This window comes from Daphnia pulex, chromosome 8 (genome assembly GCF_021134715.1).
Source record: "Daphnia pulex isolate KAP4 chromosome 8, ASM2113471v1".
Taxonomy (NCBI): domain Eukaryota; kingdom Metazoa; phylum Arthropoda; class Branchiopoda; order Diplostraca; family Daphniidae; genus Daphnia; species Daphnia pulex.
Window position 1 is genome coordinate 7,444,684 of NC_060024.1, and position 24,514 is coordinate 7,469,197.

Sequence of the window (24,514 nt, forward strand, 5' to 3'; positions counted from 1 at the left end):
AATAATTTTATTTTGCCATTTCTTTTTTACTTTCGATATTGCCCACTGCCGCCCACTGCTGGAAAAGTTGTTAAGATTGGCGAGGGTCAATTTTTCCATCGAAACTCTATTGTAAGCGAAACTCTATTGTAGCGCGACTCTAAGTTATAACATCGAAAGTATAAAAAAATGGCAAGATAAAATAATTCGATACAGAAAGATACAAATAAAATCTTATAGATATAAATATAATAAAAACTAATTTAGATTCTTCGGTATCCCAGTATGCGTCTAGCTAATTCCAGCCTTCATATTCCTACGCCAAGTAGGTTTTTGACCAACGGGGATTTTCAGTAAAGGTTAAAATGTAAATTTTTGTTTTTAAATAAGAAAGGGGGAGAAGGTGCAAGAGGTGTAAGCTAGTATCGCCTATCCCTTTAGACGCATACTGGGATTCCGAAGAATCTCCCGATCAATGTTAGCAACCATCAACATCCGATTAAACTCAGGCCCTGGAAATCCCCGTGTCTCCGGACACCCCCGTGTCCCAGAACCTCCGTGTCCAGAAATCCTTCAAACGTTGCCAGTAGTACATGAATCAACTGGGATGACTACCACATGTGATGTAGTAAAATCTCTGATACCGGACATTGATGTATATGTTATTAAGCCATGATTCGAATGCAATAGTTCCATGCAAACTAGAGCACCTCGTTGACTTCCGAAGAAGCCAACGACCATCCATTCCATTGATGAGGTACACCTCTCTTCTGCACCTGGGATTGAACTCGGGTCCCCGCGGGAGATCCGGTCACCCACATTCTAGTCGGAACTCCTTCCGATGGGCTACCCTAGTAGTTAAATATAATATAAAATTCTTCCTATTTATATATCACTTCCTATTTACATATCATTATACCATTTTTACATAGACTTTTCCCTATTTAAGTATTTATACATCAATCCTATATATTATAACGCTTTGGACGTTGGGACTTGTGAAGGAGTTGTATGACACCAATGCTAAGTTTCAAACATCTTCAAGGCTAGCAAATGAGCTTTTGTCAAGAACCATTGCTTCTTTTTAAATCTTTAAAAATTGCCGTCTTCCGACCAACACCAAACCCCCAAAGATTTTATTCGCTCTTTTTCTTTTCGTTATTCAGTCCTTTCCGGGAAAGTTATTCCGAATAAAGAAATAAATAAAAAATCCTGGACGGAGTCTTTCGCAAGTGACTTTATTGGTCAGTTGATGTTCTGTCAATTTCGGCCAAATTCTTCTCCATCAACGTCACCAACTTCCGCCTATCTATTTGTGATTACAAAGTTCAATTTCGTTTCCAGCTCGGCCGGAATTACCTATTCACAACCTTCCATTGCCACTTACTCGTGTTTTACCAGGTGTATAGCGTAGGTAGGACCAATATAGCTCCACGTTACCTTCTGTATAGTTCTGTGTTTGCCCATGAAATAACAAGAAAAGAGTAAATCATCTTTCAAGACGTAAACAGCGTAAGTCAGTTGCCACATAGATGCTGAAACACAAAATCAACATGTGTGAACACTCGACATACACTCTGAGTGCATATTACATGAGCTTCGAGCGACAGTTCCAGCGAAATATTGCAGAATATGTATTCTATACCAGAATCACGTCACCGGGTCTCCATTATTTTTGGGGAATAAAAACAAGTACTTATACATGGCTGTGCCGTGCACAGTGTGCACGGCAACAGTCGCTATAAAATATAAATCGCACTACATAATGAAAATTCCTGGATCCTCACCACCAAAATTTCTGGATTCCCATAAACGCGCGAAATTTGATAAATCGTTACTAAAGATATCCGTCAGCGTTTTTGACAAACAAATCTCTTGAGTTTTAACGACTCTCGAGAAACATCTCATAAAAGCTCGTTCCAATCATTTACAATGTTATAAAAAAAAAAAAAAGAGAGCGAGAATTTTTGAAAAGTCGTGACGTATAAAGCAAGTTCTTCTTCCTAGTAATAATTAAGTTTCTGCGCAGCAGCAGGTTCTGCGTGATTCCATAAAAAAGTGGAGGGAGATTCATTTTCCTAGGAAACCCAAGTCCCAGACGTCCTATAATCTCAAAAAGCAAAACGACGTCAAAAACAGCCGTGAAGTGCACAGGTTTTTTGCCGTCAAGTAGCTGCCAGTCAGCTGAATGGGCCTTCCGGCCGGGTAAATACAATGAAATAATTTAAAAAAGGTTAAAGAATCTACTAAAGAATAGTTCTAATTAATTGTAGCTGATTAATTTTTAATTTTATGTGGCAAATCCGTAAATGCCATTGATTAAAAAAAGAAAGGTCGCAAAAGAATATCTGGCAATGTTCCTATGCAGACGACTATATTCTCTGTTTTGTTTTTTCAACGACGAGACGACGACGATAAAAACGAGTAGAGGTTTCTGAAAAAGTGAAAAAGTGAAAAGACGTCAACATGAGCTTACTCATTTTAAATAAGACTAAACGAGAGTTCCTCAAGATATACCATTACAGGAATTTCTACATTCTGAGTAAGACGAAACGAAGTGAAACATGTGATTTATTAATTCGGATTAAAAAAGACGAGAGCAAATGTCAGAATGGAGGTATATTCTTCCAACAAATTCGGAGACTTCAATACAAGAATTTCGGTCACCGCCCAACACCTCCTCACATAATAAGTACCGTTTGGTACATGATTGTAGGTGGTGGAATGTTTCTTTCAATCTTCTGGGATCTTCCAATAATGTGTGTTTGTATTTTAAAAATAATATTTTTTCTCAGAAAAATTATATTTTTAATTTAATAGTACCTTATCACAATTATGAATATGTTATTTAAAATTTCAGGCTCTTTAAATCTGTCAAAAAGTATGTTAAGGGTCCTAGTGTTGAGGCTGCTTCTTTAAATGAAACAAATCAAGATGCTGGGCATAGTGAAATAGAAGAACAAAATGGGAATGACCTAAAACTGTCGAACAAGAAATCAAAAATTGGTTTCAGAGAAAGAAAAATCATTGAGTATGAAAACCGCATTCGTCATTATTCTACTCCGTAAGTTAACATTTCTGATCTAAATATTTTTGTTTTATTAGTATTTTATAATTAACTAAGCGGTCATTTATAAATTTGTATTGGTAAAACTTTTCATTTTTCTAGATAATAATAACATCAGCTTGGAAGTGTTGATCAGTTTCAGTGTTGATCAGCTAGTACAATCTTAGTTTAGTAATATGGACTTTATTATTGAGATGCTACACAACTAAAATGTTTGTAAAACTTTGTTGGTTGGTTGTATAAGTTTTCATATTAAGAGTACATCAATGATTCTTAAACAGTTTCAATCTGCATGATATATTCTTATTAATATTCTCAATTCCAATAAAAGGTGAATTCTCTCATTTTAAGCTTTTCAGTTCATTTCATACCATCCTAATCTCTTTTGACTCTTTCTCTACTTCTGATGTCGAGTTAATGGTAGCAGCAGCAGAGACTTAAAAAAAAATGTGATAGTAAACAAAAAAATGTTGGGAAATGTTAGGATCAGTAGTTTTACGAGATTAGGAGTAACTTACATTTAATACATTTATTTTTTATAAGGGACAAAGTATTCCGCTATTTTGCTAGTTTGCAAGTTGTGCAATCACACGGAGAAGCAGAAATTTATATGACTCCTGATGATTTTTTGAGATCGATTACTCCTGGAATGAAACAACCCGACGGTAATGAATTTTTAATGAATTTGTTCTTTATATGTTTTCTAAAATTAGCGCTGCATTTTAATCAGGGCTTGGACTAGACCAATTCAGACGTTACGATCCTAAAGTACGTATTGCAATTTATGAACAGCCATATAACATACAGTAATAGAATGCTTAACATGTTAATCAACACTTTACGACGTTCGATGACTTCGATCACCTAATTTATTAATACTAATATACTTTGCTTATTCCGTGAATGTCTGATGTCCGCCATAATTCACTCAACTGAAAACTGGGGCTTGTTAATCCCAGACAATGACACAGGTGCGTGTGAACTGTGTTGCATCATAAAATTATTTTTGCGTTTATTTTTCTTATGCATGAACTAAAAAAAAAAATCCGCAGTTGTTATCGTTTAATGATTTTCAGGTAATGACGGAACAACTAATTGATGAGCTTGGTCTTCGCGAGGATAGTGTCTTTTTAAAACTAGGAAGTTCCGGACTTATTTCGTTCTCTGATTATATATTTCTTCTTACTCTTTTATCAAGTAAGTTGTTAAAATGTACACGTATGGTTTATACGACCAATTTGGTTTAATTTGCACGAAATAGCCTCAAGTCGCCATTTCGAAGTTGCTTTCCGTATGTTCGATTTCAATGGTGACGGTGATGTTGATGCAGAAGAATTTGACCAAGTGGCGACTCTCCTTCGTCAAAATACAACACATGGATCGAGACACCGTGACACTACAGGGAACAGCTACAAGGTAAAATGAATAACGTCTCAATTTGTTTTTTAAAAAAGGAATTTTTTAGTATATGAAAACACTGTGTCAATAGGGCGTTAATTCTGCTCTCAGCGCTTATTTTTTTGGACCGAATCGGGATCAAAAGCTGACTATTGACAAATTTCTTGAATTCCAAAAGCAGTTAAAAGAAGAAATTTTAACTCTTGAAGTAACACAATGTAAACTTATTTATTAAAAAAAAATCCTTTTAATCTTTAAATTTCTTTTTAAAAACTAGTTTAGTCGAAAAGGCTTACGTGAAGATGCCAAGCTTTCTGAAGTCGATTTCGCTGAAATGCTTTTGGCTTATGCTGGATATCCAGACAAGAGGAAGATCCGTATGATCAAAAGGGTCCGAAAAGGGTATGATCAATTTTGTAATGTCTTTAACTGCAACTAACAAGTTATTTTTTTGAAAATCCGATTATAAAATATGAAATTAAAAGCTACGATTTTTCTCCGATTTAGGTATCAAGGCGAGAAGAGCATTGGAATAAGTTTAAAAGACTATTTGGATTTTTTCCACTTTTTGAATAGTATTAATGACGTTGACACAGCAGTAAGTTTTCATAGTTAATTCCTTGAAAATTTGAGATTCTACAACGTATTTCTTCTTTGCGCAGTTAACTTTCTACCATATCGCCGGAGCTTCAATCGAGCCAAGTAATTATTTGCTTATTTTTTTAATGCGCCATTGAACAGCTGTGTTTATTTAAGATAAAGCATTTTTAATGCATTTATATCATATACTCATATAGAACCAAATGATAATAATAGGGAAAATGCGCTCGTGTGAAACTGGTTCGGTCCGGATGAGCGTGCTGCTTAAATGTGATGATGTTAATACCCTTAATGGTATTGAGTGGTACGGTTCTTCACCTTCCAGTTTAAGCGAGTTATTGGCTTTGATTGCCTATTCATTTTAATTTGGTTCCTTATTTGTGAAGTTCAACCAGGAAGTTTAAGCAAATAGCCTCTGCCAACAAGTAAACCTGATTTCTAAAGTTTCTGGTTCACTTAAATCCGGTTAGAACGAAATGTCGCGACTAATTTATACAAGATTAACAATTCTTGCTTGATCTAAAGGCATTTAGTAGCATTCTTTATCTAAGTAACCAACGTGAATTTCTACAATGCGTATATTTTTCTTTTTCTTTTACCAAAACAAGTTTCTTTGATTAATAATCGGTTGTAATCAATAAGAATAATTTTTTTTTGTAGCAACCTTAAAGCATGTTGCACGCACAGTGGCTCACGTGGAACTCGTTGATCATGTCGTAGAAGTGGTTTTTACCATATTCGACGAAAACCGTACGTAACGAAATCATGCATGTATATGTGATTATCATATCAAATTTATCACTTTATTGGTATACAGAGGATGGACAGCTGAGTAACCGAGAATTCATTGCAGTTATGAAAAACAGAATGATGCGTGGTCTTGAAAAACCCAAAGATACGGGATTCATCAAACTCATTGAATCTTCTTTGAAATGCGCTAAGCAAACCAGACCGGCCCTATTGGATTTTTGATATTCCTGTTTTTAAACTTTTTTAAATCTCTCTATTTATTGCCGATAGTCGTTAAATTTTTCAGCATTTTCCCTTCGTCTCTTTTTGCTCTTGTAAAGTGAAGTAATTACAAGAAATTTACAAACTTTCGTAATTGCAATAAGATTTAACATTATTTAGTAAAGTTGTTTGAGAAACTTTGAAATTTTCAATGCTGCGCCTGTCCAGTTTTCAATCATTTCAAACCTTTTACCATTTTCCCTACATTCAACGTTGTTACTTATATAGTGGTTACTTTCTTAATTCTTACTGACTGTTAAATAAAATCGTGAAGGAAATTCTGTGCGTACATATTACATTACATAAAAACATTGTTGTCGAAGCACCGTTAAAACTTAAAAGTATACAGCTTTAACTTTTAAGTTATTAAGCTTAGTTTATTCATTTCATAAAATGTGTGTACATATATGCAATTAATACCCCATGGAAGAACACGACTATAACACTTCGGAAACAGACCACCTTACTATTATAATTCATTTACTCTGCAACTGCTAGAGAACATGAGGAACAGGCATAACATAACAAACTGACGGGCACCAAACTCATTCACTGTCTCCGCGTTCTGTCCAACAGAAATCTATTTCAAATTATATGACCTTTGCATAACGAGTCCAAAATCTAGATTATCAGGTACTCAAACTACTTTAAAGCCACACCTCAAGTGGCTTGACATTTGAGAAGTGCGTCTCCTTGGAGAGCTTTGGTTGAATGTTGTAAAAGCAATACAGCAACACATCATCAAAATGCTAATTGAACGGCCAAACACGAGATCAGATATGTTCTCCGTGGTTGGCCACTGATGAGCGGGAATCTACGACTGATTCAGTAGATTGTGTCGCCCGGGCATAAACTTGATGTGACCTTTTAATATGTTGATTCAATGTTTTTCGGCGAGGATATGCACGGCCACAAAGATGACACTGAAATCACAAAAAATTAAAGTTTCTAATCGGTTAGACATACGAAAACTGCGACGGATTTGTTACCTGAAAACTTTGCCCGCTATGGCTTTCCATATGCTGACGCAAATCTGATCGGAAACAACCACAAACATTGCATATTCCACTTCGTACCATGGGCGTACCTACTGAATTACCGATTTGTAACTATTTCTTATCTTCGAGTGCGTGAAAGACTTTCTGCCCACTTACTTTCCGAGTCTTGAAAACTTTGGTCTCCATCTTCTTCGTCGCTATAACTATGGGAAGAGGTACCGGGTTCGTTATTAGTTTCAGCAAACATTCGGGTTTCATGCCTAAAGTTCATTCGGAATTCATCTGGATTCGACGTTACTCGTGGGGGACTTTCCTGTAAGAATGTAACATATTTAAATATTTGCCAAGACGTATTAAAAAATTTAGCAATTTGAAGCCTTACCTGTTCATGAATAGATTTATCCGAGGCTTCGCTTAGTTCAGATGAAGGGGGAGATATTAAGGCTTCTTTGGGTTTCAGGTAAATTTTGTGCTTGGCATTGCTAGGATCTATAGCAGAATAGGAAACTGCTTGGATGACAGGTTGAAATGAAACTTCAGGTTCAAATTTTGGGAGAGATAAATCAGTTGGTGTTTCCTCAATGGGTTGGCCTTGGTCTTTGGAGTCTACAGGGAAAGAGGCTTGACTGACATCAGCAGAGTAATTTCTCCTCCTTTTGCGTGGAGGAATGTGACTTTCAGGATTTGTTGCAAGTTCCTCTTGGTACTGTTGTGCATTAGCAAGGCCTCTAACTTTCAAGCTCTGTGCAGTTTTCAAGAAACCAGCCAGCTTGCTCTGGCTTACAGTGACTTGGCCAGTGTACATAAACTGGTGGTTAATAAAAATGGATAAATCAGCGGTGAAAATGTTTTGTTAATATTGACTAGTAATTACATCAATTAGAGCTTGAAGCTCTTCAGCTTTGACATCCTTCAGGATAACAATTGGGTGTGAGTGAACTGTTTCTATGAAAAGTTCCTCAAAGTATGGACTGCACGCAGAGAGGATGGCCCGGTGGACACGTAATGATTTGCCCTCACAGGACAAGGTCACATCCACCAAAGCTCCTCTTTTGAGCATAGATTCCAGAACCAGACATAGGTTGTTTTCATGGTTGTTCCAGCGTAACGAAAATTCCTGCTCCTCTCTGTTCATGCTGACTGTAATGGTAGGCTCAGATATCCACACCAAATTTGAATACCTGACGTAAGCTGTGGTTTAGCAATGCGGAAAAAGCGAAAAATATATATTTTTAACTGAACAAGTCAGTCGTTAAATGACATGACAAACAAGCTAAAATGTCTAAGGGAAAAAGTAACGTAAAAAAAAACAATACATACAGCTGTTACTGGAGAGACTTATCGACCTCTCGCACGAGAAAATACGTCAATCTCAGATTGTTGAGTTTACTGCAGTCGAATGTCGTCGTCGCAACAGGTTGAAGGCCGGTAGACGGAGTTTGTTGGTACTGCAACAGATGGCGGGCAAAAGCTCAGAAGCTTCTTTTCTTTGGCATTCACACACTGCTGGTAGAAAGCAACGGTCCGTTTTGAAATGAAGACAGCGGGCAAGAGGGGTAGCGAACAAGTGTCTTGAAGCTGCAGTTCACTTTCAAAAGTCGACAAGTGTTTCTCGTCAGTGCTCGAATCAAAAGAGTGGTGTGCTGTGCTCAGTGAGCCTTCGATTTGTCTACTACCACACGCTTCAGATACAGGACAGCAACTAAGCAGCTTGATGTCTTTATTGGATTGTTTTGAAAGTGAAGCAGCAGAGTAGCAGCAGTGCATCGGGGGTTAACAGCCCGTCGGGTTTTTGACTGGAGAGGAGGGCGTGAATTCCAGGTTGACAACCTGTTTTTGAACCCAAATCTGTTTTAAGTCTGCGCGCGAGTGCTGCCCATTGCCAATACTGGTTCCTGTTGGTAAAGTTGGTCACCTTGATAGATCTCGTTTGTTCGTCTCCTCCCATCTCATATACATCCACAAAGCTCTACCAGCACCACCATCTCTACTGCTCCATTCAAGTTGCTTGACCGGTAAGAATAGTTAAATTCTATGTAGTTATTGTCTTATCCCTAGCATCGAGCATTTTGGGAAGAGCGTGGTGGTACGACTCCTTTTTTGGTCACGTGGACTCCCCCCTCCCTCGTTCCAAACAGCTTGCGGCTACAAAAAAAACTTTGGGGAATATAATTCTTCTAGTCGAACAGTTTTTAAAAAGACGTTTACTTCCATCTCAATTTACGAATTTCAGGCACAGTTGTAACAATTTCCACTCTCTCTCTCGCGCGCGCGTTATACTCTCTGTGAGGCCTTGGTGGAAAGAGAGAAAAAATAGTGGGTCAAGAGGGAGAGTCTGCGCAGCTGTTTGCTGGCTGCCACTTATCTCTTATCGCATTTTTCTTCTTTTTTACCATGTCTCCACGTTTGGGCATGGCAGTTATTTCCAAAGTGCCGCACCTTTTCTCTTGTTGTCTATTGCCTTTAATATCCAAAGTCAATGACAGATTGGACACAAGTCCCTCCCTCCAGGAAAAATATTAAAAAAGATTTTTTTTTTAATTTTTTATTATTATTTTTCTGTGCCGTATTATTACTTGTGTTTCTTTTTGGTAAATGATCATTATGAAGACGAGGTGTTGACATCACCCTGCCCACAATCAAAGCAATATTGTGAGTTTCTTGCCATGCCAGGAGATGATTACCGGTATTGTCGAGTGTGTGTGTGTATCTATCCATCATTCAACACTATTTCTAAGCTGCGGTTTTGTCTTGCATGAAGATGGCGTGAGATTTTTTGTAAACCCAAAAGTAAGCTAATGCCCAAACCTTTTTTTTTCTTTTCTAAGACCCTAATCGAAAATCGAATGGAATCTCACAAGGAATGTTATTGTATTTTTTCCTCTTAAAAAAGCCAGGTCTGTCAGTAAAAATCAAGATAGCCATTTTAGGTTTGGGGGCTTGTGTTGCCACGCTGCTGGTAAGCTCAAAACTTGTCGACAAAGTCAAGGCTTTCTTCGTTATTTTTTTACGCAGAAAAAAACGGGATGGACAATAAATTTCACAGTGCACCTTATTCCTTATACAACATTCAATAGTAATTTGAGAAAACAACCAACACCAGTTGCTGTCTAGTTCGTTATTTTTTACGTTGTTGTTTTGACAATCGAATATAGTCAAATTATTAAATAAAATGGAGAACCGCAATTGCCCAATTCAAGGTCGGCCGTCACTAAATGTGTTTATTCAGTCAAAAGAGTCTGCCGAGCGTCAAAGGTGTAGATAATAGGTCGCATCGATGGTTACACGGTCGTTAACAATTTTTTAAGTACCGAAACAAATACAATGACTCAACCACAAGACGTCACGCTCTGTTCTACCATAGACGGTACACATAAAACAATTTTTTTTTTGTTTTTACCACATCAAAATGAAAATATTGTTATTGAGTTTGTTACAGAAAGAATGGGGGGAAGAAGAAGAAAAATAGGTTGTCATCCTCATCAAGGCTCGAAAAGATGAGGATTCCGTTTCTGTTCGGTTTCCAAGTAACGGCGAAACTCTTGCCGGTACCAATCGTCCATGTAGCGCATGAATTGAATAGAAATGTAACCCAAGATGACCACGACCACCGTGCATTTTATCCACAGACCCGATTCAGCCATCCTTATTTTATTTTTTCTTCTTCGTTATTGAATCTGTAATTTCAAGTAGTGTGTACTGTTTTGATTCTAGTTGGCACCCAGTCATCTTCGGATGTGGACGCAAACGCAAAGTGTTGTGTTTTGATTTAAGGTCTTTTTTTTTCTCTTTTTTAAAATTCACTTACGGTTGGTATTTTTACGAGAAACGTTTTTCTTAGTCGGAAGATGAGCTGGAGGTCATAAAATCAAGTGTCTCCCAAATCCGAGGTAGGCCAGTGGTCAAGAGTAAGATGATGGCGTTGGTCACGACGAAAAACTGCATCCAGCCAACTCCTATTACCAATTAAGGTTTCGGGTTATTTTTCTGATACCGTTACTATGCATACAAATAGAAATGATTTTTCGCCATATCAAGTCATTGGCCAATTACCTTCACTGCTTGACAGCCATGCAGTTAACCCGCCTGTGGTGGCACACGGCCATAGAGGGAACACACAATTGGAAATTTACGACTAGTTTATTAATTTTGTATGCAAATTTTTGTTTTTTTTTTTTTTTCTCTTTTGCTGTCGGATATTCTATACCTTCGCCTTCGGTCTTGTCTGCCTCACCGTCGGTCGGTTTCTTTTCCTCTTTGGACTTGGTTGGGCTATTACTTTCAGTACTACTACTGACGGCCTTGCTATGCTTGAGAGCGTCTCTTCGGTTGCCCATCACAAAAAATATGTTTGTCGTGTACTACTAGTACGCCTTATCGTGTCAAACTAAACTCTCTTTCTATAGTACCTACTAGGATTTATAGTTTTTGGCTGCAGCCATAGGAAAGCGTTTTTAGTTGGATTATCTATCTCCTTCCTTGTTGGGCAGCGGAAGCCAGGTCCCGATTCTCTCTCTCTCTCTCTTCGTCACCATAGTCATACGACCAGTCTTAATTTGATTGTTGTCCAATCGATATTTTTGCCCTGAGCTTCCGCTACAGCACGTATACAACATACATCATGCTTTCGTTTCCTTGTAGCAGCAAGGGTGAATGTCAAATTACAATGAGCTGGGGAGAATTTCAACTTGAAAGGGATCGAGTTGAAATGCAACTCAAAATGATATCCCAAACGCCGAGTAATCGAATACAAGCAGCGCAGTCCTCCCCCACGTTCCTTTGGCTGCCAAAAAAAGCAATCGAACACTTCTGAACATTGTGAAAAACTCTGGGCCCAGCAGCACCTATTGATCAGTCGAGAACCTTAAAGAAGATGGACGACTTTGAGTCTTTTTCGTGCTGCCTATCTACCACGCTTGCCTTTTCTGCCTGCCTTCCATTGCCATCGGAAGCCAACGATTCGTCATGAAGATGAGCTGCCAAAAATGGTTCAGTGAGGCGGAAAGGTCTTGCCCGAAAATCTCTCGGGGTGTAAATGTCGGCGAGCTGCACGTTTATCGTAGCGGAAACGCGGCGTTTAAGGACGGAAGTTTCGATTTATGTTTCATCAAATGACGTAGTTTGAAAATTCTTCCTTGCAATGGAGAAAATAACTGCCCCCCCCCCTCCGCTTGATTGTTGCGCTCGACTCGACTCGCAAGAGCCCAAGGAAAACGTCAAAAGATTCGATTTTCGCGTCTATTGTCCAAGACGCATGCGTCGACCCATTTCAAAGACCCTAGTCATCGAGAGGCGAGTCGTCTGAGACGAGCATTGCATCTCAAACATTTGGATCGACCAAAGTTGTTTTTTATTTCGCTTCTTCCATTGACGGTGGTGATTTTGCCGAAACTTTTTTTTTTGTTTTTTTCTAATTGAAATCTTCCCTGCGGTCGAGTCACAAGCCAAAAGTGTCGGGGCCGATGTGTTCGCATTCAAAATGCCGACGATGTTGATCATTTTCGATCACGTTTTCCTGCTCCTGCTCCTTCTTGTCGCTCTATTCTGCGGGGCTTACGGCCGCCTCCGCCCTTCGAAAATCGTTTCCATCCCCGATGCCAATGTCGTCCAGCTAGTGTAACTAAGCCAGGACCCGGCCAAGATGAACTCGCTATTGACATTTGACTTGCTCTTGGTGTTGGTGATTGTCGGCGCCCTGATTGCCACCGTCAGCTGGGCTGTTTTGGAACGGCCTCAGGCTCGTTGCCGCTACTACCCCAACAATAGCAACAACTCGTCCGGAGATGGCACGTCGTGTGGACCCATCCATCTTTGAGGCTCTTAAACACACACAAGTCAATACACCGATTAGGTCGCCAGCAGGAGAGGCGGGCACAGCTCAAAACAAAAACAAACCAAAAGAAATAACTGAAAAAGATTTGACGGCGCACATCGACAACTTCTTCTACTCCATTTTACTCGGCTTCTCTCTTCTCTGCAATTTCTTCATCTCTCTCTCTTTCTCTGACTCTTCCCACTCCTAAATCGATTCCGCCAATGTTATATACAATGTTGGTTTTGCATGATTTGAGACCCGTTCGCCCGCATCTATTTTTTTTCCTTGATGCATTCTCCTCCGCAGACTTTAAATATTCTGATTGAAAGAGTAACTATTTATGTGTGCGCCATCGTGTACCAATGTATATAGATGACGAAGAAAAATAACACGGAATAACTAATATCGTAACCGACCGGTTTTTCTCTCTCTTATTTCTCTGTTTTGTTTCCTCAATTTATTCATTTCTTCTTGTTTGGCGCGATTATCAGATGGGAATGATCTGAATACTTGAGAGAATGGGGACTCTAAAATAATAATGGGATGGTTGACTTGGCTCGTTACGAGGCTGGTTTAGAGGCTCTGAAAAATGTGGGATATAGTACTGGTGGTGGTGGTGGCAACTCTCATTCTAATTGGGTAGCGGATGTTTTAAGTGCTTCATTTTTTGTTTTGTTTCTTTTTGATCCCGTGAAAGGTGGAGGAGATAATGTTGGTGTCTGCGGAGGAGGTGTTGGACGTCAGAGGTTCGCTTCTCCACGTAACCGAAACTGAAGCCATCTTATTGCAGTTGCTGCGACAATTATCTCTACATCAGCATAATAAAGGTATGGCTTTTTTCTTTTCTTTTTTTTTTGTCCCTTCAACTGATTTCCTGCTTCTTAAATTCGCCTTGGGCTTCCCTTTTAACTTGATGACTGTTAACAGCAGATTGCCGACCGGCATCAGAGACTGAACTGCGCCTTAAACACATTCTGCTAGAAGCTTCCGGACAAGTTCAACTGCACAGAGACGTAGCCCACGTGAGTCATATTTTGTGTGTTTGCGCAGTTCCCTCTCAATTCAGCATTAAAATTTTCTGTGAGAAGTCTAGAGGCTCTCTCCCTCTCTCTCTTCTTTGTCGTGAGCCAAACCGGATCGATATTCATGACCCATGCTATCGATCTGATTTATCTACGCTGCTACTCATTTCTCGCTATTGTGTCCGACATGGAATCTTTGAATAATTCATGAAGATGGGCCTTTTTTTTCTCTCACGACCTGCCTTAGTGAAGAATCGTTGAAGCCAAAACTGGAAATTCATTAGCGATTGTGGCTAAAATGGAAAAATAAAAAAATAACCAAAAAATGTTCGAGACGCTTCAGAAACTGCATTTGAATATCAAAGGATCAAGATGGGAGTGGAGAGCTTGGGCGAAGACAAGAAGAAGAACAAAAAAGGGTCGTGGGTCGACGATGGTATCGTCGTCATGGATCACCACCAAAAGTCTCGCTCTACCAGTTCAAACTATTGCTATATCAAAACTAATGCAGAGCACTTTGTTATGGGGGAAAGAAAAAACCCAACTTGGTTATTATCCAGTTGTTCCTTTCAAAAGGAAATTGACTCGTTTTTGCGCGTCTGTCAGGAGACGCGGCCATCTTTCTTACTGTATGGTACGCAAACACGTAGCCAATGGAAAACATGATGCTCTCTACTGGCATGGGCCAACTTAAAACATCAACAACATGAAGAAGAAGGGGAGAGAAAAGGGGAGAGCGTGAGTTGCTGTTTCTCCGATAAGCTGGCTTGTTTCCTTGTTGCGTACGCGCGCGTTCTGGTGGGCCGGCGATAAAAACCCAAAACTAACGGAATAAATAAATATAAAAAAATAAACATATAAAAATACAGAATCCTTGCTGCGCCTGCTTGATTGCCTTGTCTTCTGGATAGCCCGTCGATATATTTTGAAAGCTGCTTTTTTATTTAAAAAATTCAAAACCCAAAACAACAAAATGTATACACACAGGGCGGGGATTAACGTCTATGTAAGAGAATTGTTGGCGTGTCGTCGACAAGCAACCGCGTTGAATATTAACATGGCCTTGACGAGCCATTTCCGATCCTCTTGTTAAGGCGTGATACGTCGACTGATGGTTATCGAATCCTGTTTGGGAATTATTATAGACTATGGTGTCTGTGTGTGTGTAAAAACTGAATTTATAATTTCTTGGTGTCTGGTGTTTTGTTTCAGACACGATGGAGCGTTAGCCAACTGGCTCGAGTGTTGGCCGGCGCCAGCGGTGGATTCGCAATCGGCGCTCGGACGCTGCTGCAAAATTTCGCCGATCCGTCCGTCCGTTCCGTTCCAGTGGATCGTGCCATTCAAGTAAAGTATTTGTTTTCATTTGACGACTCACGCGCTAGCTTCCACGTTCGTCCCCCCCGGGGCCCCAAAAATCAAAGAGAGAACGACATTTGTACAAGTCCCGTTGTCGCATTAAATGTTTCTCCGAGATTGACAAAGGCAATTCTCCTTGAAAGGTCGTCGGTTGGGAAAGAGAAAGAAAGAAAGAAAAAGAAAAAAAGGGTCGCGCAACGAGTTTTCCGAATTCCCCATAGTAACACAACTTTTCCCAAGTTATCAAAGTCAAACAACTAGAAGATAAAGTTTTCAACCGTCTAAACAAAATGGAGCAATAAACTGGAATATCCAGGCGACATTCCACTACATTGATTCTCCTATACAATAATAACCCATCGCTTTATGACATCAAAAAACTTTTAACTGCTTTCAAGTTGACAAAGTCATGATGGCCCGGAAAACCTGATGTTGCACTACTACTACTACTACTACTACTCTGGCGTCCATTTCAAAATCATTCCCGGCCCTTTGTTGTTGTTGTTGTTGGAAGACAAAAGGCTGTTCCGAGAAAAAAGCCGTTTGTTTGTCAGCCCCGCAGGATCGATGTTCAACCTCTAAAGTTAATAATACGATTGAAAGAGGCGAGGTGTTCTTGGTATGTCGTCAAGAGGAGCAAAGTGGAGTGGGGCCAAGGCTCGCAGCGAATGGCACTCAAGCCTACCGATCGATGTTAATCAAAGTCTACTCTTAATGGAGGCGAAGGAGTAGGGGGGGATTGGACTGCGAATCGATTGAATCCGTCGCCAATGTTGCTTGATTGACGAGATCATTAAATAGATAGCAGGGCGCCTCGCTCTTTCTGCGACAAGCTCGCGGGAATATGTCATTCACGACGTCTCCAATCGCCTTAAGGGAATCATTCTCTAGACGCACAAGCCTCGTCGAAAATGATGTTGCCTTTGTTTAACTCGTTTTGATATTATTTCCCTACTCCGTAGTATTTTCTTGTAACTCGACGGTGAGAAATTAGACGGTCCATCGCCTATTGGTAAACGAGTTTCATCCGGTTTTTGGACCAATGGCGACCGGCGATTGTGCCTCGACGACTCCCCAAGTATTTAATTCTTGTGGTGCGACGTTTTCTGTAGAAAGCAGACACCCAAATCGAGTGAACGAGTTTCGGGTGAAATGGGAGATGTTTTCATTTCTCACGAAGTCAACACCAACCGGGTGTGTACCGTACATTTCCCGGAAACATATAACAGCAGCAGCTCTTTGGGCTGGGAGTTGACCTCGGTTGACTTGACGTTGTTTCGTCGGGGGGTTTGTCAAAATAAGATGATGCGGTTTGTTTCTCAAAAAGTGGAAAATTCCTGGAGAAAAACGGCTGCTACTTATGTAACGACGAGCGACCTGGAGATCGTGAGAGAGGATTATATATGATACATGTTCCAAGTCCTAATTGAAGAGAAAGGGGTTACAATTTCTCTATTGTTTTTTTTTTTTCCGTTGTTGGGTGACGTCAGTCACGAAATATAGAAAGAACCGGGAACGTTTATCTATCCACGAACTTCTCTGCTGGCACACAAATCAAAAGCTCTTACCATCACCAGATCGCGAGCCATTTTTCTAATGAGATTCACATTGCACGAGATGGATTGTGCGTTTGCACGTGTGTCTGGTTTATATCCGATAACCATTTCGATTATCCGCTCCAACTGGCACGGTTTTCCCGGTGATTGGAGCTCGAATAGTATTTTTTTCCTGTATTGTTCCAGTTGTTTTGGGGTTTTTTGTTTCTTTTTGGGGGGTTGTCGCAAACTCCGGCCAAGTATCGGTCACATGTCAGTTGCCATCCGGGCGTAGCGTGATGGAGTGATCCCATCTTAGCCGAGGCCGCCAGCTGAGAGATAGCTCTGCTGCTGAGCGCGCGGTCGATAGATTTAACCGGTTGGTGCCCCAGCAAAACAATTTGATGATTCACGAACGCTTGGCGTATGCATATTCAGTGCAATGTGGTCATATCTATCCATCACTGGATCCCAGACCCCCCCTCCATCCCCCCGGATCCTGATTTCCGTATTCGACGAAAACAATGAGCACTGGCCCACCCCCAGTTGCACACACTAACCATGTAAATATGTATAATCTATTATTCTGATTCGACAGATTCTCAAGTTAAGAATTCAGCCGGCCATTGCAGCCCGTTACGTTGCGGCTTTGTATGGTGAAGTGCTGGCCAGAGAGTCCGCCAAGGTACGTCCTCATCACGGAGCTTCTCTCTCTCTCTCTCTCATCGATCGATTATATATATCTTTACATTTTGCTTTTCTACTTTTGAACGATGGGGAATCCTTACAGCTGACGGCCAAGGGCAGGGTCGGTCATAGTCGTGGAGAAGATTGTTCGTCAACGGAAGACTCGGCCATTTCTTCTGACCATTTATCACGGCATCCGTCTACCGACAGTCTCAATCGTTTCACCAGCATGGCCAACCAATCGGGTATATTATCTATTCTCATTTCTAATGGTTCTTGGAATATATACGCTTGAGTCAACTGCCGCAGAGTTTATGGGTCTATTGTGCACGATTTACGGCTTGTGGTTTTTTGGGGGGCTCCATAATTGCTGGCCCACCAAACAATAAAACAGCAGTCGATTAAACGCTTGCTCAGTGAGGTTTTAAGTCTTTATTCGTGAATAAGGTTTGAAATCGTTGATGAAAAGAATTTCCCAACGGTAACAGCAGCAGCAAGCATCAAAGGAAACCCCGGTTTAAATAATCCTCATTTTCCGTTTGACTTGGCAGATACTACCGGACATAGTACGCCGCCAGAGCATTATGGAGTCTTTCGGAGAAGGCGGCCTATCCGCTTGGCTCGAGCTCGGAGCAGCGTTGGAGACGGCGGACCTACTGGAGCGCTCAAGAATTTAGCCTGGGCAGCTAATGCAGCTATTCAGCGGGCCCCGTCTCGCCTCTATCGACTCCATGACCAGCCATCCTCGACTCCTTCCTTGTCGTCGTCGGCGGCGGCGGCAGCGTTTCATCCGCGCAAGAGTCAGTCATTCCGCGATCTGAAGGTGTCCATCGAGCGAGAAGATGAGCCGGCCATCTGTCCCGTTACTTGCTGCGGTCCGGAATTCATCGTCAAGAGTAGCTTACCTCCCTACGTGGTCATTTTACCACATCAACCGAAAAAGGTAGACATTTGAATCTGACTGAAAACTTTGAATTTTAGATTACCAATGACGTTGTTTCGAATCCGCTTTGGCATTTGAAAGTTCGGGGAAAAAAAAAAAACAAGTTTTCAATTCGGGTTCTCGTTGAATTATGCTGAAGTGAACTGTAACTCGTTTACCGTAAAACATGTGTCGTTCATGCAAAAAGCAGCAGCAGCAGCCAAAAACACCTTATTTATACTGTACTTTGTTACATAGAAAAAATCTGTGAACATTTTGCACTTGGATGGGCGTCGTTTACACGTCGAGTGTGACCCGGGCAAAACAAGAATTAATCAACTCATGCAGGTGACCTACCTTTTTTTTCCGGCTACATATTTTTTAAATTTCTAAGAAGAATTTCATATTTGATTTCAGATGGTGATGGATCACTTTGGAATCGCGGCCAGTGACGCCATATTTTTCGGATTGTCTTGTATCAAAGGCGGCCATTTCGTATTTCCTAGACTTGACGAAAAAGTCAGCTGTTTGGCCCCCGACAACTATAAACAATTGCCCTATCCCAGCTTCAACGTTTACTTCCGATTCCGGTTTTATGTTCACTCTGTTTTCACTTTGCAGTAAGTCGCCGTCGCCGGATGGCAACTTTTTAAAAAAGTCAAGATCAATTTGTATATCTCTTTTTTCTTTCTTTTGAAACTTGCAGCAGTTTGGAAAGCGAACATCTACTCTATCTCCAATTAAGAAAAGACTTGCTGGAACAACGCTGGGTTATGGATCCAATGGAGGAAATGGGACTGGCCGCCCTGGCCCTGACGATAGAATTCGGAACTTATAACCCAAAGGTTAATTGGTGTTCACATTATTAAATCATTGCATTAGTACTCAATTATTCACTATTAAATGATTAGATTCACGGAGTGGGTGGGTCGTACTTCCACGTCGATCATTACCTGAGTGCTGGAACGCAACAGAGTGTCAAAGGCGGCGAACTAGCTGCCCAGGCCCTACAGCGTCTGCACGGTCGCATTCCGACGCTGGTGGAAAGACGCGTAGTCGAATGCAATTTCGTCAAACGGATCATGCAAACTCAATCCTATGGATATCATCACGTACACGTTATCGAGGTTGGTTACTTATTTCCTATCTTGAATGACTCGAGTCTCCCCATTTAACGTCGACATTTGCAGGACGACGGATTGAGGACGACTCCGCTCAATTTGCTGGTGGGACTTGAAGGACTCAAATTGGTCCCTCACGCCACCTCGACTTCGTTTGGCACTTCCCTCAAACACGTCAGCTTGTACTGGGAAGACATCAAGAGTCTCACTCACTCTAAACACCACATCGTGCTGACGTCCGGAATAGGAAATTCCATCCGCAAGCGGCGACTTTGCGTTGGAACCTCGCGGATTCGAAACACGTTCGATTTGTTGATTTCCCACCAAAAGATGGCGCTGGAACTGAAAAAGCGCAAACTGCTAATACGATCCGAGTCTGCCACTTTGCCGAAACTGCGTCACAATAGACCGGCGAGTTTTATCGAACCGGTCAAGACTCCCGTGGAGCCCGTCAAATCATTGTCCAGCGCCACCCTGCCACGTCCGTCCAACGCTGTCAGAATCTACGTGCCTTTCGGAGGTGTCCAGAAGCGACCCGACACGAATGATATTACAACTCGGGTGATTGACGTCAAATCTAATATTCCTATGCCGGAACTTGTTCCAGTGACGTCAGCAGAATCCTCCCAATACTCTACGCTGAGTTCCCTCTCCGAATCCACCGTTCCTACTAGCCCTCGTAAAAGCACTCTGGTCCGAATGGGAACGAAAATATCGTCCGACGCTCTCATTCGCGAGAAAATGCGTCTCCAAGAAGTCAGCTTCAGCGAACGCGTCGTATCTGGAGATCCTTCCGGCGCCTACGTCGTCGGTAAATTCGATTCGATTCCTCTTTTCTGAGTTCTATATAAGACTAAATTGATTGACGTTCTTATATCTTTTTCCCCCATTTAGATACCAGCGTCAAATCGGAGGATGAATCGCTGGTTTTCGACGCCCAGGAGAGCATGTCGCAGTCGTTGACGGAACGGTTCAACCGCCTACCACGTCTTCCATCACCAACTCGACAACACGGAGTCACCGTCAGGTAAAATCGTTCGTTTTTTTAAATTTCTTATTTCTACTCATTTGAAAAGCAATTAATTTTTGTTTGTTCTACATTAGATTTTCCAAAGATCCTGATGGTTCGCTGGGCATTTTGATTGCTCGCGGCGTACGTGGCGGTATCTACCTGATGGGACTGACGCCCAATGGCGCTGCTCATCGGCAGACCTCACTCAAACCAGGTAAGCGCGAAATTATGAGCCTCTATTTGGACTAATCTGTTAAAAGGGAACAAAGGAGCAGATGGTGATCTTGTGATGGGTTATTATCACGTGGGTGATTGACAGCTTTCCACTTTCTCTCTCCTCTTTTGCGGCCTTCCAGTTATCGAGGTCATCAAAGTTTTTATTTTTTCTTCCCCCTGTCTTGTCTTTTATAATCTTGTGCCAAAGAGAAAGATCGTATTGTCGAAACGAAGAGGGAACTCGGAAAATCTTGAAATTGTTTATACTCGTTGAATGCGATCGCGTCCGCTTTGGAGATGAGTCTACGCTACACGACGGGGATTATCCAGACTTTTAAAAAGAGGGGAAAAAAAGATGCGACCTTGCTTTCACCAACAAAACTCACTTGTTTGTTAGCAAAAAAATTGAGAAAAGAACCTCTCACCTGCGTTCCGTCTGTCCGCTATATAAAGACGAACTCATTCGTTAGGTTAGTCAGATCTCTTCTTGCTTCCGACCAAAGTGCAAGTTCAGATTTTCAGTTTGCTTCGAGAGAGAAAAAGAAATGGTTTCTTTAAAGGTAATAGAAATTGAATTACAATTAAATTGAGTCCGTCACAACAAAAAATGTATTCTGTATAAACGTAGGTTATTGTAGTGCTGCTGGCCGTGCTGTGCGGAGCTCTGGCTCTGCCGGCTGGCACTTTGCCGCGCGTTTCCAAGGAACGAGCCGTCGTTGCTAAGGAGGAACCGATCGAACTAGCCGTAAATCATAATTACCATAAATTTCCCCCTGTGCGGACGGGCACGAGAATGTTTCTGTTTTGTCGTCTCCTTAGAGGGATTACGCTTTCAACTACGACATTCAAGATGGTTTCGTCGGCATGACTCATTCACGCAGTGAGGTTCAGCGCAACGGAATTGTCAGGGGCTTCTATCGCTACAGCCGGCCCGACGGCGTTCTTGTTACTGTCACGTAAAGAACATCATTTATTCTCCATCTCAAAAAAGATTAGAGGCGACGTGTACGACTCTCTCACATCTCTTTCTGTATAGTTACACAGCTGACGAAACGGGCTTCCATCCCGTCATCACCGAAGAAGCGGCTCCCAATTTGTTCTCGCCCAGCGCTGTTCAAACCATGTACTCGTCGGACAATCCTGAGCAGATCAAAATCACTCTCACCGAGGACGATGTCGATTTGACTCGTCAAAAAGCCGAAGCTGCCAAAGTGGCCGGCACTAAATTGAGAACTCGAGTCCAATCGAGATCTGAGACTAATTCGCAATTAATCGATGAGAAAAATTCCCGTTTTTCTAGAATGCTTATTCCTGTGAAAATCCCCGCTGTCAACTCGCAAACGCGTTTTAATTATTACGAACAAGTCTAGTTGGCCGCCGCAAGATGGCAGCGCATACTCATTTTCGTCAACATTTTCTCGTCCAGCCCTTTTGTCCTTTACCTCCTCCTACCTATCTATTCTCCAATCAATTTTTGCAAAATCTCCTCAACGAAATAAACGACGAGAAAGAAAAAAGAAAAGTAGCATGAATAATTTGTTTTCTCCATTTGGAACCGATGGGCGTTGTTCCATTTCGTTTTCCTTTTAGCTGTGTGAGGCTCTGGAACAAACGAGATGGAAATAGAATTCGGGGAAGGTTTTGATAGGATTTGATAGTCGACATTTTCCTTCACTTGTACTTTTTATGTAGCGCACCCTGGAAAATTCTTGAAAGCGTTCCATGAACAATGGAATTAACTTGACGGTTGAAGGTGGGGGCTACGACCGCTGCAATGTTTCTTTCTAAAATAAATCGGTCGTGCAATGCGCGCCCAATATGTTAAGTCTAGGCGCTGGCGTCCCATTTCATTTGCTTCTTTTTTGGACTTTCGGGACTCGGGTGGTTTTTTATTTTTAAATAAATCTTTTGATTAAATTTTCAATTCACATGAAATCATGAATGATTGATGAGTTTTTATCTGAAATGTATTCTGTAGGTGATCGTATCTTATCCGTCAACGGGCTCGACTGTGACGAATTGGACTACGATCAGGTGATTGATCAAATCCGCCGTATACCTCGCGACGTTGAACTGTTCGTCCTCCATCGACCCGATGCAGCGAAGTGAGCAGCCTCACCCAAAAACTCATCTGCAACTCTTACAGCCTTGGAATCTTTCCGGATTTGAAAAAAACCCAAAATGGCTCATTTGTCTACCTCTTCTTCTTCTTCTTCTGCACGGCGACAATCAGATATCCAGCGCGATTTCTCCGCCCCATGTACGGAACTACTAAAAGTCCTTGGAAAGAGCCAGCACACACACACACACAATCCACATTCGTTTGTTCATCAATAACCCATGACAATCACGTCCAAACAGTGAGCAAACCTTATTCTGATTTCTTGAATATTTGTGAAATGTTTTCTTTTTGATGTAAAAAAGAATGGAAAAACAAAAACTATTTTATTTAACCTGTTTGGTCCTCCACCCCACCTCAAGTTTCGATGCTATTGTTTCGTTGATGTGTACATGTTTTGCAAATAAATCTTTTTCGACGGTATCCCGCCCATTAATATGGCTGTGTTGTTGCTATGCTTGTTGCTATATACGCATTGGTTGTTTTGCTCTAGTTTATTGATGGGCGAGCAACACCCTTATTTTTTTTCGAATTTAAACGAGAACGCGTTGGCAAACGGCCCAAACCGATGACCATAATCAAACATCGATTGCCTGTGCTGCACACGTTGTGTATACGTTTCATTAGAAAAAAGTTCCGCTGGCGTCAACAACGAAACATTAAGCCAAAAGTCTTTTTTACTTACAAGAGAAAAGAAAAAAGGGAATCTTTGACAGCTGGAGCAGATCCAGCAGCAGCCAAAACAATATTCTCACGTTAGCAACGTGTGAAAAGTCGGGCGCGTGTGCTGTGTGTGCTGTGCGGCCACGTCTGTTTTGCAACAAGTGAAGTCTGAACAAAAGAATAGCTAACTAACTGGTGACCACCAGCAGCAGCAGCAGCAGCAACAACCGCAGAATAGAAAACCCAGCCAGCCCAACGACGTCACCGGAGACGTAATATATATTCGTGAGTGCGACAAAACAGTAACAGCAGGTTACCGGCCCGACGGCGATGAATTTGTCCTACTATGGAATGATGGCAACCAACATTCCACAGGAATCACGACCGTAAGCTGGACGCATCGATCACTTTTCGTGGATGACCGGTTTCCAATTTAAATTGCCCATAAACATTCAATCGTCATGACGCCGCGACGCCACCACTATTACGGTGGCGGGACGACGTAACGGAACGAGCTTCTTTCGTGTTTTTATTTCTAGTCACGCTCGGAGTTGTTTTCCTTTTTGGCCGTTCCACTACTAGCCCGTTCCGATCAAATAAGTTGACTTGATTATTTACTTATTGGCGTTGCCCGCGCCCGAATCAACTTTGATGTTGGTCCCGAACGTGTTTGCGTTGGTTGAGCAACACGCCAAGAGGTTTGGTCCCGGTGCAAGTAGACGACGAGAGGGCGTCATCCGTTTGAACGATCGTCTCTCTTGTTATTCGAGTTTTCCTTTTTCCTTTTTTTTTAGTAAATCGTTTTTACCATTCACGTTCGCTGATGAAGTCAAAGTCGTAAATATCTCACGATTGTTATGGCCAGAAGCAATTCGTCGTGGTATTAGCAAGTCTAAACAGCGGCGGGCCAGACGAATTGTTTTCGTTGTTGCCGTGCGCTATATTTTCTCCCTCCTTCAAAAACGTTTTGCAAACAACAAGGAAAAAAGA

The 24,514-nt window shown here is 41.4% G+C and overlaps 3 protein-coding genes and 1 long non-coding RNA gene across 15 annotated transcripts; 2 read left to right on the forward strand and 2 right to left on the reverse strand.

The window, feature by feature from the left end:
* Positions 1 to 2,366: 2,366 nt before the first annotated feature.
* Positions 2,367 to 6,333, forward strand: LOC124200897 (calcium uptake protein 1 homolog, mitochondrial-like). Of its 3 annotated transcripts, none has more exons than XM_046597249.1 (13): positions 2,367 to 2,738; positions 2,840 to 3,043; positions 3,590 to 3,711; positions 3,777 to 3,814; positions 4,006 to 4,017; positions 4,099 to 4,243; positions 4,308 to 4,462; positions 4,536 to 4,652; positions 4,722 to 4,846; positions 4,952 to 5,042; positions 5,107 to 5,146; positions 5,705 to 5,794; positions 5,862 to 6,333. In XM_046597249.1, the coding sequence occupies exons 1-13, from the start codon at positions 2,446 to 2,448 to the stop codon at positions 6,014 to 6,016; spliced, it is 1,587 nt and encodes a 528-aa protein (XP_046453205.1). In that variant the 5' UTR covers positions 2,367 to 2,445; the 3' UTR covers positions 6,017 to 6,333. The 3 variants fall into 3 exon arrangements, with proteins under 3 accessions (XP_046453205.1, XP_046453207.1, XP_046453206.1); XM_046597250.1 differs by having other exon boundaries at positions 2,368 to 2,738; positions 4,123 to 4,243; XM_046597251.1 differs by lacking the exon at positions 4,006 to 4,017 and having other exon boundaries at positions 4,123 to 4,243.
* A 78-nt stretch (positions 6,334 to 6,411) lies between these two features.
* LOC124200898 (transcription factor GAGA-like) lies at positions 6,412 to 8,513 on the reverse strand. Of its 5 annotated transcripts, none has more exons than XM_046597255.1 (6): positions 8,374 to 8,513; positions 7,928 to 8,234; positions 7,436 to 7,861; positions 7,210 to 7,366; positions 7,045 to 7,142; positions 6,412 to 6,978 (listed from the first exon to the last, which is right to left on the reverse strand). In XM_046597255.1, the coding sequence occupies exons 2-6, from the start codon at positions 8,186 to 8,188 to the stop codon at positions 6,829 to 6,831; spliced, it is 1,092 nt and encodes a 363-aa protein (XP_046453211.1). In that variant the 5' UTR covers positions 8,189 to 8,234; positions 8,374 to 8,513; the 3' UTR covers positions 6,412 to 6,828. The 5 variants fall into 5 exon arrangements, with proteins under 5 accessions (XP_046453211.1, XP_046453208.1, XP_046453213.1 ...); XM_046597252.1 differs by having other exon boundaries at positions 7,045 to 7,145; XM_046597257.1 differs by having other exon boundaries at positions 7,928 to 8,244.
* Positions 8,514 to 8,931: 418 nt separating this feature from the next.
* LOC124200896 (tyrosine-protein phosphatase non-receptor type 13-like) lies at positions 8,932 to 23,284 on the forward strand. 5 transcript variants are annotated; one of them, XR_006877413.1, is made up of 18 exons: positions 8,932 to 9,068; positions 13,566 to 13,695; positions 13,796 to 13,890; positions 15,103 to 15,237; positions 17,383 to 17,469; positions 17,575 to 17,716; positions 18,023 to 18,414; positions 18,652 to 18,741; positions 18,811 to 19,013; positions 19,100 to 19,238; positions 19,305 to 19,520; positions 19,584 to 20,325; positions 20,409 to 20,541; positions 20,619 to 20,740; positions 21,213 to 21,302; positions 21,371 to 21,487; positions 21,562 to 21,698; positions 21,779 to 22,567. XR_006877413.1 is itself a non-coding variant. In XM_046597245.1 (15 exons), the coding sequence occupies exons 2-15, from the start codon at positions 13,578 to 13,580 to the stop codon at positions 22,849 to 22,851; spliced, it is 2,745 nt and encodes a 914-aa protein (XP_046453201.1). In that variant the 5' UTR covers positions 8,932 to 9,068; positions 13,566 to 13,577; the 3' UTR covers positions 22,852 to 23,284. The 5 variants fall into 5 exon arrangements, 3 of the variants coding, with proteins under 3 accessions (XP_046453201.1, XP_046453204.1, XP_046453202.1); XR_006877412.1 differs by having other exon boundaries at positions 20,619 to 21,302; XM_046597245.1 differs by lacking the exons at positions 21,213 to 21,302; positions 21,371 to 21,487; positions 21,562 to 21,698; positions 21,779 to 22,567 and adding an exon at positions 22,721 to 23,284.
* LOC124200899 lies at positions 10,248 to 11,454 on the reverse strand. Of its 2 annotated transcripts, none has more exons than XR_006877414.1 (4): positions 11,261 to 11,454; positions 11,107 to 11,139; positions 10,862 to 11,009; positions 10,248 to 10,730 (listed from the first exon to the last, which is right to left on the reverse strand). It is a non-coding gene; the product is annotated as an uncharacterized LOC124200899 (long non-coding RNA). The 2 variants fall into 2 exon arrangements; XR_006877415.1 differs by having other exon boundaries at positions 10,248 to 10,782.
* Positions 23,285 to 24,514: the final 1,230 nt, after the last annotated feature.

Coding starts and splice junctions, on each gene's coding strand:
- LOC124200896 (XM_046597245.1), top strand. CDS start 13,578: ATGTTGGTGTCTGCGGAGGAGGTGTTGGACGTCAGAGGTTCGCTTCTC. Junction 15,238..17,382: donor CAGTGGATCGTGCCATTCAA/GTAAAGTATTTG, acceptor CTGATTCGACAG/ATTCTCAAGTTAAGAATTCA. Junction 17,470..17,574: donor TGGCCAGAGAGTCCGCCAAG/GTACGTCCTCAT, acceptor GAATCCTTACAG/CTGACGGCCAAGGGCAGGGT.
- LOC124200898 (XM_046597252.1), bottom strand. CDS start 8,188: ATGAACAGAGAGGAGCAGGAATTTTCGTTACGCTGGAACAACCATGAA. Junction 7,367..7,435: donor ATAAATCTATTCATGAACAG/GTAAGGCTTCAA, acceptor ACATTCTTACAG/GAAAGTCCCCCACGAGTAAC. Junction 7,146..7,209: donor AAGTTTTCAAGACTCGGAAA/GTAAGTGGGCAG, acceptor TCGGTAATTCAG/TAGGTACGCCCATGGTACGA.
- LOC124200897 (XM_046597249.1), top strand. CDS start 2,446: ATGAGCTTACTCATTTTAAATAAGACTAAACGAGAGTTCCTCAAGATA. Junction 4,244..4,307: donor TCTTCTTACTCTTTTATCAA/GTAAGTTGTTAA, acceptor TGCACGAAATAG/CCTCAAGTCGCCATTTCGAA. Junction 5,795..5,861: donor TACCATATTCGACGAAAACC/GTACGTAACGAA, acceptor ATTGGTATACAG/AGGATGGACAGCTGAGTAAC.